General features: G+C 38.3%; 2 protein-coding genes across 2 annotated transcripts; one reads left to right on the top strand and one right to left on the bottom strand.

Annotated features, from left to right (window-relative positions):
• Positions 1–964: 964 nt before the first annotated feature.
• zgc:174935 (uncharacterized protein LOC796019 homolog) lies at positions 965–3320 on the bottom strand. The gene is made up of 4 exons (XM_020641998.3): positions 2955–3320; positions 2006–2060; positions 1718–1829; positions 965–1626 (listed from the first exon to the last, which is right to left on the bottom strand). The coding sequence occupies exons 1-4, from the start codon at positions 3246–3248 to the stop codon at positions 1197–1199; spliced, it is 891 nt and encodes a 296-aa protein (XP_020497654.1). The 5' UTR covers positions 3249–3320; the 3' UTR covers positions 965–1196.
• Positions 3321–3705: 385 nt separating this feature from the next.
• On the top strand, positions 3706–12079 carry them4 (thioesterase superfamily member 4). Its single transcript, XM_020641973.3, has 9 exons — positions 3706–4489; positions 4815–4869; positions 5286–5403; positions 5598–8265; positions 9590–9776; positions 10241–10403; positions 10660–10767; positions 11288–11412; positions 11537–12079. The coding sequence occupies exons 4-9, from the start codon at positions 8140–8142 to the stop codon at positions 11578–11580; spliced, it is 753 nt and encodes a 250-aa protein (XP_020497629.2). The 5' UTR covers positions 3706–4489; positions 4815–4869; positions 5286–5403; positions 5598–8139; the 3' UTR covers positions 11581–12079.
• The last annotated feature ends 1184 nt before the right edge of the window (positions 12080–13263 follow it).

The following is a 13263-nucleotide window of genomic DNA, read 5'->3' as shown; positions in this document are numbered from 1 at the left end:
ACTGTATATTTCTAATATAAAAAACCATTCTGAACAATGACGAACGTGCAAGGCATTGATGTGTGAAATTAAAGACAAACTACTCACAGAAAACACTCACAAGACCTTACGTCAGTGTTCTTCAGAGGTTCATGATTGTTTGTTTTTTTGAAGAATAGTCTAGGAGAGTATTTGTGATGTCAAAAGGTTAATTTGTGACACAGGACCCTCTTTTGTGACATTTTGCAGTCAAACCAGAGGTGCTGCTGCTGCTTCAAACACTGATGTGACAATAAAGACAGACTTGAGTCCTGCTACAGCGGACCCTACTGTCACTGGGCACACACACACACACACACACACACACACACACACATATATATATATATATATTTAACAGAAACATTCACCAACAGCATCTTTTTAAAATATCACAGTCTGGGGTGCTGGTGGCGCAGTGGTTAGTGCGCATGCCCATGTATGGAGGCCATAGTCTTCCAAGTGGACGGCCCAGGTTCAAATCCAGCCTGTGGCTCCTTTCCTGCATGTCGTTCCCTACTCGCTCCCTGATTTCCAACTCTATCCACTGTCCTGTCTCTACATTTAAGGCACAAAAAGCCCAAACATAAATCTTAAAAAAATATATGAACAATAAAAAAATATATATCACAGCCTGAGTCCTGCTGATAATTGCAGAGGTGTGTAGGTATGTTTCATAGTCAAAAATGACTATTTATGCTTTGAAAAAAAATGTTTTATTTAAGTTCGTTCACAGCGCTGTACTTAATTTCTTTGTGCAAAATTCTTAAACTGAACTATGGCAGACAAACTTTTTCTTTTTTTCCCTTTAGTTAAAATCCATGTGTGGGAAATCTTGCTCCTAACTATAAAGATATTTGCATCATGGCACAATTTGTTATGAAGTATTTTACACCCACAAACACAGACAAACAAAAAAAATATAACAATAACCCACATCAAAAAGTACCTTTAGTATTATACATTTATTTCGCATAAAAATAAATAACACATTGGAAAGGAATACTCGTTAACATCCCTTTAAGCAACTGCAAAACATGAGTAGTAGTGTTACTTTTTTAAGGCTCCCACCATAGCACAAGAGACGTTGACCAAGTAAAACAATGTGCTGGAACCTGACAATGTGTCAAAAACTGTTTTTCACAGAAATAAGTGCTGTAAGATGAATGTTATAGTAATCATCTTTTCTTAGGAGCTTCTGCTTTAGCTTCTTCTGGTTTAGGAGCCTCTGCTTTAGGGGCCTCTGCTTTAGCCTCTTCTGGTTTAGGAGCCTCTGCTTTAGGGGCCTCTGCTTTAGCCTCTTCCGGTTTAGGAGCCTCTGCTTTAGGGGCCTCTGCTTTAGCCTCCTCTGGTTTAGGAGCCTCTGCTTTAGGGGCCTCTGCTTTAGGGGCCTCTGCTTTAGGCTCTTCTGGTTTAGGAGCCTCTGCTTTAGGGGCCTCTGCTTTAGCCTCTTCTGGTTTAGGAGCCTCTGCTTTAGGGGCCTCTGCTTTAGCCTCTTCTGGTTTAGGAGCCTCTGCTTTAGGGGCCTCTGCTTTAGCCTCTTCCGGTTTAGGAGCCTCTGCTTTATTCTCTTGTGGTTTGAGGGGCACTTCTATGCCACACAGCTGGCTGTAAGAGAAAGTTCAACAACAGTGTGAATGCATAGATGTCATTATGAATGTAAGCATGTGCTGAATATCACTGTAAAAAGTGTCTCTACCTCGATTGAGATCCTGGTTTCACAAAGTTACATACTTTGCTCCGCTCTGCCAGTTGCTTTTGCAGAGTTTCAAACTCTGTTTTCCAACCGGTACTTTCCTTCTCTGTATTATCTGTTAGTGATATAAGATCAGATGACATGCTGAATGCAACATAATCAAAGCTAAGATAGGACCATCACATGAAGTTTTCATTTTTCAACTGCTACAGATTTCAATACTAATTGAAGTGGAGAAGAAAATTAATACATACAGACTTTTAGCAATGAGGCTTATAATTCAGCACTTACCTTTGACATCACCAAATTCTTTCTCAACTAAATCCAGGACAGATTTCTGAGATGTCTGAAAGTGGGGGAAAAAAAATAAAAAAAATAAAAATAAAAATCAGCAACACAAAGTAGAGTTCGTCAAGCAATAAAAGATTCTTCTAAGGATGATGTGTCCTTAAGATATAGGCTACTAATACAAAGGCACCTTTGACATACTATTCAAACAGGGAAGTCAATGGGTGTGAAGATATAGGTATGTATGTAAATGTAAAGTTAGATTGGCTTTTTTTTTTTTTTTTTTTTTTTTAAAATCAACCAGAGATAATGTGTAAAACATATCTGACTGTTCTCCTTTGCTCCTTAATCATGAGTGTTAGAAATCATAGAACATGTGTTTTAAGTAAAGTTGATGGTTTAACAGGATACAGAGACAGATGGTTTCTCACTATCAACACAGCTGTTTTGATCCAGTTCTTTAAAACAACATCCAATGTGATATCTGTTGTTCCATTAACTAGGAGATAACGAAGACATCGGCACAGGATTTATTTAGAGAAGCAGTACAGCAGCTAGATTAGTATACATGCTCCTACACAATATCTCATTCATAAATCAAACAGTAATGCAGAAGAAAAAGAAAAAAAATCAGTAACCTGCAAGTGCAAGACAGTGGACCTATTATAAGTTTCTTGGCCGGTGTGACCGTGCCCTAACAACCAGGTGAAACAGGTTATATGTCTGTAGCGCGTACATGCACCTGATGTGACGCACAAATCAGGTAAAGGTTGTTGTCTTTGATAAGCCAAATTATACGACTTAAAATGTGGAAAAGGAAAGTTATTTTTGTTTGTTTTATTTAACAATAGGCCTAAAGAGGTCAAGTTTCTCTTTCAGTAGTTTACCTAGTGTGTGTGCACAATCTTCCTTTATAACTAAATCAAGCTTTCATTTTTCATTTTCCCCTCACCTTGTCTGTCAGGCAGTTGGCCTCGTTTCCCTTGGCCGTGTCTTCTTTGGTCTTCAGTGTCGTATATTCCACCATCAGCGTGTTGTATTCAGTCTCGGCCTTCTCCAGTTGGACCTGCTTCGCTGATTTCTCGTTCTGATAGTCTACCAGTACATCATAGGTCACCCGCAGCTTGATCATCTGAAACCTGTCCAGTCTGTTTTCTTTGTCGTGCTCCTGTTTCCGCATTTTAATCATCCCTACCACAAGTACGGATACGACTATTAACAAAGGTAGGAGCAGGTGCACCTTCATCCTTTTACCGAAGCTGTGAGCCTTCTTTGTGTGAGACGTTTGTCCAGGAGTAATAATAGTTCTTCCTACAGGTGTGACAGCCCGGTTTCTCGAACTTCCATGTGGGGTTCAGAGTCTGCAAGTCTTCAGGCTGACCACAAATCAGCTCGCCGTATCTCCTTGGTAACACCTCTCTGTGTTTGTCCAATTAAATGTCAATCAGGAAAAAATAATGAATCACCTGAGCTGATGGAGTGCACATTGGGTCAGGTGTGTTGGGTCTGAGCTGGGCAACAGCATTCCCTCTGTCTGTCACAGAAAACACGCCCTCTTCCTGCATTACACCTGTGGAGAAACAGGCTGGCCCTGTATGCTCTCATCAAACTACCTCTACCTACCTACCTGTGCGTGTGTGTCCTTCATTAAGAATATTACCAAAGTAAAATGTGGAACAATAGCAACAACATAAACTTAGTTGCCTAAACTGAAGCTACTGTTTTGGGTTTTGCAAGATTTTATTTTATTTTTTTAAAAGGGTTTTATATTAGTTATAAAATAATACTTTTACAATGGGCCTAGATTTGCCTATACCATCACATGCTTACCAAGCTAACTCTGGTAGCCTATGCATCAAATGGCAACATTTATATTTAATATTGTATATAGTGCCTTTAGGAATGAAATCAATTAATTGGATATCCTCATTTAAAACCGAACTAGCTATACACCTTAACCAAACTAAAGGGTATAGCATATAGATGCAAATCCGGTAAAGGTGTTTGCGTGTTGGACATGAGGAAACAGGTGGATAGTCACGCCCAGCTTGTTGAACAGGTTACAGGAAAGGTTTGAATAGCAACCTGAGCAGACAAAGAGACAGATACTCGGAATGAGCAACAAGTGACCTGGCAGCTTGTCTCCTCCAGCAAATCCCAATTTTTTTTTCCCCCCTCGAATCCACGGAGATGAAGTGGCCGACAGTGTTAGTCTGTCTGAGCGCGGTGTTCATGGTCGGGATCATGGTCCAGGCGCTGCGTCAGGAGATGAGCCTGCACAACGCGAAACTCCGAATGGTGCACAACACGGCGGAGATTAAGAGAAAAGAGGAAGCCATTCTAGAAGTGAAAGGCAAAATCGAGAAGCTGAAAATATCTCTTGGTGACGTCGACCAAAAGACAAACGATATAAAGGCCAAGAAGGACGGAATTGTGAAGTCAACACAGGAATCAGAGACACGTCTGCAGACCTGTAACAAGGAGAAGGCAAGACACACACAAACAAACAAACAAACAAACACACACAAATCAGTTTTTGTTTCATCCTCAAACGCAGCTGTGTATCGTATATTTTATAGGCTATATTATAGCCAACTGAAGTATTCGCAGGGAAGTAGGCCTATCTCTTTTTAGGGTGCACATGGGAGGGGGGTGGGGGGGTCAATCAATCAATCAATCACGTGATCTTGGCATGTTTGGATCAACCTCCTTTCCTGTTGCTAAATATCTCAAATATGCCTCTAGTGATTCTGCTGTTGTTTTTTATTCTAATTTAATGCTTGACCTATACATTCACCTGTGCCCATATTAGGAAGATATTGTGAATAAGAAGACCGAACTGACGAAGGTCATCTCCCTACTCAAAGGTAAGGCAGTTTGTTGTTAGTCACTCCACTTCTCAGTTGATATCAGCATGACAAACCATGATATACATTTATATCTAATAAATCAGGCCTATTATAGGCTTTTAAAGAAGGCGGGTGGATTTGAGTTGCTTAGATTTGTCAGTCTTGCACTGTTAATACAGAATACATCTAAAAAGATACATTATGATATCTGTGTTTTATTCTATTCCAACTCTGACAATCTAAAACCAATGGGAAATGCTATCCCACAGAGACCCAGGCAGACTTAAGAAATCAGATTTAAGTCGAACTATGAGCTGCAACTTGTGTTTATGGCTTTGTCGATCAATATAATGAAATAAATGAATATTGAAATGTTCCTCTTGTAAACTTTCTACAATAAGGTTTCTCACTGTCTTACTATGTCATTTCCTCAGCTAATCACGGAGAAGCTAAAAAGAAGGCTGAGGAGGATATTCAGAAGTTGAAACAACAGATTTTGGATAGAGACAAAGCTGTTTGTGCTATTGCAGATACAACCGTTGAGGAAGCACGGTAAGATCCTATAATCAGAATAAGAGTGTGTTGTCAACTCAAGCAAATCACAATATCAGAGAATACCAGGCCTTTTAGTTTCAACAATATTGTCGATCACATTTTTGAGTAAGAACACATAAGTGTCATGGTTGATAGATTTGAGAAAACATTTGAGACTATAAGTAATTGTTTTTTTTTCTTATGTTTTGAAGGAGGCTTTGTGGAATTCCTGAATCTCCAAAATAGAGCCAATTCTGGATGAATCAACATTGACTGTGAGCTGTTTGTCATGCATGAGGATCCATTTTATAATACACTGTTATGATTACAGTGCCACATGTTTATGATGAGACAATCAAAAACTTTGTACTGGGTTTTTGTACTGTACAAGTATTGAACATCATATTGCACAGACATAGGGGATGAGGAAATATGCTACACATAATTTTGGTGTTAATTTTGTCTTGTTCAACATGTTGATATCTGTGATTACAACCTTCACAAATAAAGGATATCATGTAAACTGATTTCCTAAAAAAGCCTCCCCTGATTTAACCAGTAAAACTCCTGAACCAGATTCCCTGAGGGCTATATGTAAACTGTGTGTTTCTGCTGACATGTCCCCTAGTGAAACATGAAGACTGTAGACAACAAGAAAAGTAAATAGGCAGCTGTTTTATATCTGAGTGGATGGAGGAATTTGTAAACCAAATATATTACTTGAAGTGCAATGATATGATTAGACTTTATAAAGAAGTCCCTTTTTCTTATGTTAAACGTTGAAAATAGTACAGCTTTTTAAGACAACCTTTTACAAAACTTGTCTTGATGATCTCTTGCACGCTGGTGTTATTTACTTATTTAAAGGGATGTTTATACTGAGGGCCACATACTTTCAAATGAGTTGTGGATTAAATGTTATATGCATAAACTTATGACACATGCAATATATCTATCACCTCATCAGAAACCCTATGCTGATACAAAGCAGTTCTATGGCATGAACCTTTAGCTCCCCCTAGTGAGGTACAAAGGATTAGGGATCATGGTGCCACTACATCTTAGAAGTTTTCATCAATTAAATGTCCCCTCAAAGACCATAGCAATCAAAGTGAACAGTAAAACAAAAAATGTGGCTTTCTTCTAATTTGTTTCCTGGGAGGTTTTAGCAGTGAGGTCATTTGGATATGTTTTTTTATTGAAAGTATAGCATTACAAATGGGGAAGTTTTAATAATTCCTTGCAGGACTTGTGATGACTGGTAGCTCAGTTGTTTTACAAGACTATTGGCATGAAAATATAGATAATACAAAAATGCATTATAAACATTTAATGAAGCTTTATCCGTCATGGTTATCAGAGGATGTGGTTGGTGTTTAGCCACACATTTGTTAAATGGTCTGACAAAGGTCCCAAAGGGGACAGTATCATATTGTACTCTTAAACATTACAGATGTTGAAGTAGTAAATTTGGCTAAACATCTATTTCTTAGTATCTCGTAAACTAGAAATAAGCACTTACAGTGGGGGTGCAGGTAGCCTAGTGGCTAAAGCGAGCACCCCATGGGTGCAGGTGGAGTACTCAGGCGGATGGCCCAGGTTCGAATTCGACTGGTGGCTCCTGTCATGCATGTCATTCCTAACTCTTTCTATCTCCCTGATTTCTGATTCTAGCCGCTTGACATTCACAAATAAATGTAAAGGCTTTTTACAAGTAAAACTTCATGAATACGTGCTTCAGTGTGTGTAGAACATAGACTGTAAATATTACAGGTGTAGAAAAGAAGAAAAACTTGAATTTGTAGTATTTGTCGTTTAAACTTGTCGGCCTATTTGCTTTCTGTGTCTCACTGTTTCCCTTTACTGTTTGCTTTTACAAAACCGTTGAAGCCTTTATCTAATAATTCATTAACCATTTATTTAAGAGAAAGACCTGATGCCAACTGTCCTCATACTTTTTTAACCTCCATTAGAAAAATAATGCCTCCACTGCATTGGCTGTGCATTTTTAATAATAGTCATAGTTGCACCATAATAATATAATGTAATTTGTACTTGTAATGTTGTGATCTTGCCTAAATTTAACAACCAATCTGTATGTCTAAATGCAAAATCAGATTAAAGAAACACACACAAATGAAATTATAAAAATGAATCTTTCCGAAAAGAGTAGTGATGCAATGTCAAGTATAATAATTACGTGGGCAGTATTAGTTATTACTTAGTAGACACAATGTCAATCTTAGCTTTTACCTACCACACTATATTCATACAGTAGAGTACAATTTTAAATAAAAAAATAAATAAAAAATAATAATAATAAATAATAAGAATGAATGAATTAATAATAATAAATGAATAAATGAATAATACATTTTAATACAGTAGAGCGCCACAGGAATGAGTCCTAAAACCCGGAAGTACGTTAGCATCTGAGTCTTGTGTTTAGACGGTTCAGCCTATCACATGAAGGATGTAAATCACGTGACTGGAGTGACGCAGTACTAGGTTCTCCGCGTGCCGGAAGTTGACTGTCTATGATTTTACAGATGACACATGAAAGTCACCAGAAAAACTATCCCAGCGGGGAAAAAAGAACAAAACCAGGTCGTATAGTTATTTTCTGAGCAGCTAGGTGTAGAGAAACTGTATTAGATACGTGTTGACGGTGACGTCTGACAACTGCCGTAACAAGTTAGTGAAACACAGACAGGTCTGTCAGAAACACTAATCACTATTTAAGAAACCGTAAAGATGGCAAGGAGCCTTGATAGATTATACAAGGGCTTCAGGAACCTCGTCTCGCTCTCAGCCATGTGGTCTATGAAGCATCCGATATACAGCGTTTCATCACGGAGTCCATCTGTACGGAGCATGGCGGTATGTACACTGCAATGTTGGGAGGAAAGTGCTTGAAATGACCCGTCGGATCTCTATGAATGGTTCTGTCTTCCTTCCAGATGTTTCTCACTTCAGCCTGTAAAGCACCGGTGTGATGTAAGGGTTTTAGGGGAACCAAAATACGAGTCAAGATAATTGATTTCGTTAATTTTTAGCTTTTCAGAAAGAAGGTTTGTTGGATTAATTTAAAGTTTTGTTTACTTTTTTTCTATGTGCAATTTGTTTTATGAATGGAATTAAAATGGTGAGCAAGTCCCACTCTAATGGCAATATTGGTTAACACAGTAGATCATTTATTGTGTACACGTGTTGGAGAGTCGTTTGTCCAAATATATGTATTTTGCTTTAAATTTGCACTAGTGTTTTGTATTTATTACAGTGGTGGCTCCATGAAGTTGGCATAGCAACTTGCACTCAATGTTTATTTAACTACTAAAACAAATGTAAATTAGGACAGTGAAAATTATTCAAAACAGAGACAACAGTAGAAGTTGTGTGCTGAAAGGTGAACAAATAAATTAGACACAAGAAGAAACCATACGCCTAGGGGAGGGGAGAGAAACTGTCCTGCTTATAAGGTGAGAAGCAGTAGGAATAGGTAGTATTGAGTGGATGCACTTTTGTAGAAAGTGTAGAAAGAGTTAACCTAGTTGTCACAGGTGACAGTAGTAGAGGGCTTTTCTTAGCTATCTTCTATCTCAAGATGTTGAATCACCTCAAGGTCTTCCCATGTTTATGACACTCTGACCCTTTAAAGGTGACAATGTACTTTTGAATCACTCAGCCGATAGTTAGCCTTAAAGATGACTCAGCAATATTTTTATAGAAACAAATAATTATTTAATCAATCTAATCTGTAAATTACTATTTTACTAAAAGTAGAACTGATGACTGAGCTATTGTTTTGTATTGCCTTCGATTTTGCAGGTGTATTTTAGAAAGTGACCATGAAGTGCATTTTTACAAATGTTTTTGTACAGTAATAATATAATGCTAATGGAAATGTCTGACATCACATTGATCATTGATCCAAATGTTTTATAGATCTAATTGTGCTGTAAAGTATTTCATGTCTGTGGTTTACAACATTGCTCCGGATTCCGTTATAGAAGAAGCTATTGAAAGAAAATATCTTAATAGTGATTTTAAGGTGAATGGTGCATTTTAACTGTTCTTGTATACATGGTCATATATTCCTTACAGAAAGCAATTATTTGCCCATTAGCCCACTGGTAATTTTCTCAGTGTGAGACCCCTTCCCCAAAAAGACATGAAAAAAAGAAAGCTTTTCCCTGGTTTGCAGGTGCTGCCATTTTCCTTTTCGAAGCCCTGGGACTTCAGCCTGCCAAACCCGTCTTGGGGACCAGAAATGATGCAGTTGTACGAGCATTATAACAGCATGTGTGAGGTGGAGACGGAGGGAGGAGAGAAGCAGGAGAGACCGTGGAAGAGATTGCCAGGCTACAATCGCCTCCTCAAGTATGCAACAGGTACAAGTGAGAACTGTGTGCTTCTGCTTGTTCCCTGTAAACACAGTAATAGCAATCATCAAGCAACGATGTAATCCAGGGGTTTAAAGGTTTTGTGTCAGTGGGATTGATCTGACGTTTCCCGCACTACAATAAAGTTGGACAAGATGTTTGAAATCCGAAAAAATATAAAGCTGCCCAGTCTTTGTTTTTTATGATAAGAATGTGTCACACAAAGGGGATTTTCTCATAATGATGAACCTACAGAGATTCATCACCAGAACTTCATTTGTTTGTATTCGAAAATGTTTCTCCACTTATTTGTTTGCTAGAAGTGATAATCTGAACACTAACTTTTTATTATTCATTTAGACATAATAAGATCATAAAAGAAAAAGGTTGTATACCCTACCTCTCTCTTTATCTCCCATAGGTGTGTCTTGTGGTTAGCTACTGATTGTTTACTTTTTTTTATGTTTTGTTAGGTGGAGTGTATCTCAGTAAGATGATCCAGTCAAAGGCTCGTCTTTTTACCCGAAACATCAGAGAACCGGGGGCAGGATTTGAATACGTTTTGTTCGTAAACATCAAGGAGCAGAAGTGTGTGTGCATTTTACAGGCTGGACACCTACTGGAGGGACCGCCAGGGTAAGATAACTGCTGCTACTGTACAAGACTGTGTAACATAAAAGCGTGAATCCTTCCAGTCATTGACTAATGTTGCATGCCATACACCCCCTCTCTCTTTCTCCCTCCAATGTCCTGTTTGTCTCTACACTATTGTCCTTCCAATCAAATTTAAATAGTAAACTAAATGTAAATAAACCTCATATTGGCTAGTTTAAAACTTAGATTACACAAAACCAAACTTCTAAACTGACATTTATACTGTGTGTCTTTCCAGACATGTCCATGGGGGGGCAATAGCCACTATGATTGACACCGTCACAGGGTGTCTTGCTTCTCTCTCTGGAGCTGCTATGACAGCCAACCTCAACATCAACTACCGCAGGTACAGAAAGGATATAATTTTATATATCTAATATCTAACATCTAAACAAATACAGACCATCCCGGACCGAAGGACATACTTGCTGCTGCTTGATTGTCAGAGAAGCCAGCACTGCAATATAGCATGTTTCCTCAATGTCTGATGATATAGTAAGGTCATTTTATGATTTAATTTAGTAGATCTCTTACACATTGTTCCTTTAATCTAAGTATTTCAGTGTATTGCAGCATTCCTGCAGTGCAGTAAGCTCTCATAGTAGCCAACCAGGCTTTAACGTTGTATTGTGCATTGAATAATGTCACATAGTTGATTTAACACTCCAATAAAATATTCAGTTCAATGATCTCTTAAGTTGTAACCGCAGTTTTTTCTCAAGTACCCTAACTTGCTATCCATTTACTGTGACCTTTAATTTAATAGAAGTACCGGTACATCAGTAAAGCAAACATCGTAATATTGTGAGACTATGGTCGTCACCTTTTGAGTTTTTGCACTAACAAGCACTTGTTTTATTCCAAAGCCCCATCCCACTGGGAAGCACTGTGGTGATGGAATCCTTTCTGGATAAGAAGGAGGGCAGAAAAATGTTTGTTTCTTGTAAAGTTACCAGCCCTGATGGCACCAAACTGCACACAGAAGCAACAGGTAACAACAACTTCAATAAACACACAGGGCATATTCAAACATGTCATTGTGAAAACTTGCTTTACGTCACATGCCCGACCTTGGCCCCGTCTGTATTGTCACTGTCTTGTTTTCTCTCCTGCAGCACTGTTTCTGTCAATCAATCTCAACCACTTAATGGGTAGGTGACATGAACACACCGGCCTACCACCTACCCAAACACAGTCAGCAAGCTGAGACCACAACAAATGTGTGTGAGAGAAAATATGCGAGTGTGTCATTGCTTTGAAGTATTTTTTGGGGATGTGGGAAGTTGATTGAAGATTTGAGAAACATTTATCTGAATGTGACATTGTTGACTTTGGATTATCCATGCAACTCTGCTTGCTAATATGTTATTACTAACAAACTGTACAGCGGTTTAGAGTACTGTAATCACCTACCTCTGCTCTGTTACTAGCACAACAACAGTCCATATCGAAACATTATTTATGAAACTACATTTTAGAGGTTATTTATTGTAACTTTTTTGTATTTATTTCTTCTAACACATGCCTTTTAGAAGTGACTTTAAAATGTGCTGTGCAGGACTATTTACTTTACTACAATAAAGCCTCACCTGTTGGTATTGTATGAATAATACATTTTTCTGTCAGTAAATACAATTGTTTGCAACAAGAAATGAGAAGTGTTTGTCACCCTTTGTCTCTTAATATACAGTTAGTTTTTTAAACATTTCTTACATTAGATGTAAGGCTGAACCTTCATTCAGATACTTATATTCTCCCAATTCTTAAGAGGATGTTTGGATTTTCTTTGTTTAAATTGAGTGTCACCCTGGTTGGATATATGTTAGGTCCAATGTCAGCCAACAGCACATAATTTCAGCTTAAATCCCAATTTGATGCACTAGATTTCCAGGATAGTGAGTGCACTCACCTGTTCAGAGAGAGCAGAGGATGCCACAGTATGCCATACAAGCAACACTGTCTACACCCCAGACATTTATGCTGCTAGTGCAGACCATGATACAAAGAAAGTTCTCGTGAGAGACACCTGAAATGAATGAGGAATTATTTGAATCTTTACATTGGACAATGTAACATCTGCTGATATCTCGCACTGCCGTTAGTAGGGGCGCTGGTTTAGCTCAGTTGGTAGAGCCGGAGCCTCATGTAGCAGGTAGACCTCCAATCCTTAAACTCTTTGTTAAATGTCTTCCCACCCCCCCATATTTCCTGTCTTTCTTAAACTGTCATATATAATAAATATAAAAGGCTTAAAAGATCATCTTAAATAAAATAAAAACTGACTGTTAGTAGATGTCGGCACTTTAAACATAATCGGTTTAACAAACACCTGAAAAAAGGTTAACTGCTCTTAATTTGACATTATCTGTCAGATTCCAAAGATTTTATGTTGATGTTCATTTAACATGGCACCCAATTCTTCTGGATTACCCCAGAATTTATCAGTCATCTTGTGTTTCTGCTTATCATTTAAGTATCAGTGGGCTGTGACTCAGTTTGAGAGTCTGTTTGCACTCAAGGTCAGGGGTTCAATCCCCAGCTCCTGCAGCCTAAATATCAAAGTGTCCTTGGTCAAGACAACCCCAGGTTACTCCTGCTGCCGTGTGAGGATTAGTTAATACTGATGGAAACTTTCCATAGAAGCCTCTGCCATCAGTGTGTGAATTGGTGAGTGTGACTAGTGGTGTAAAAAGCACTTTCACTAGTCAGATGACTAGAAGTGAGCTATACAAGCTCAAGTCCATGTACAATAACCAAATATTGTCTGTAAGATCCACTGAAGTTTTTGACATACAGCGCACTCTGGAACTCCCTAATGTAATTATTTTGTCTTTTTTTTAAA

This window comes from Labrus bergylta, chromosome 8 (assembly GCF_963930695.1).
Source record: "Labrus bergylta chromosome 8, fLabBer1.1, whole genome shotgun sequence".
Taxonomy (NCBI): domain Eukaryota; kingdom Metazoa; phylum Chordata; class Actinopteri; order Labriformes; family Labridae; genus Labrus; species Labrus bergylta.
Note: the sequence above shows the minus strand (reverse complement) of the source record. Positions and strands in the feature narration are given on the sequence as shown.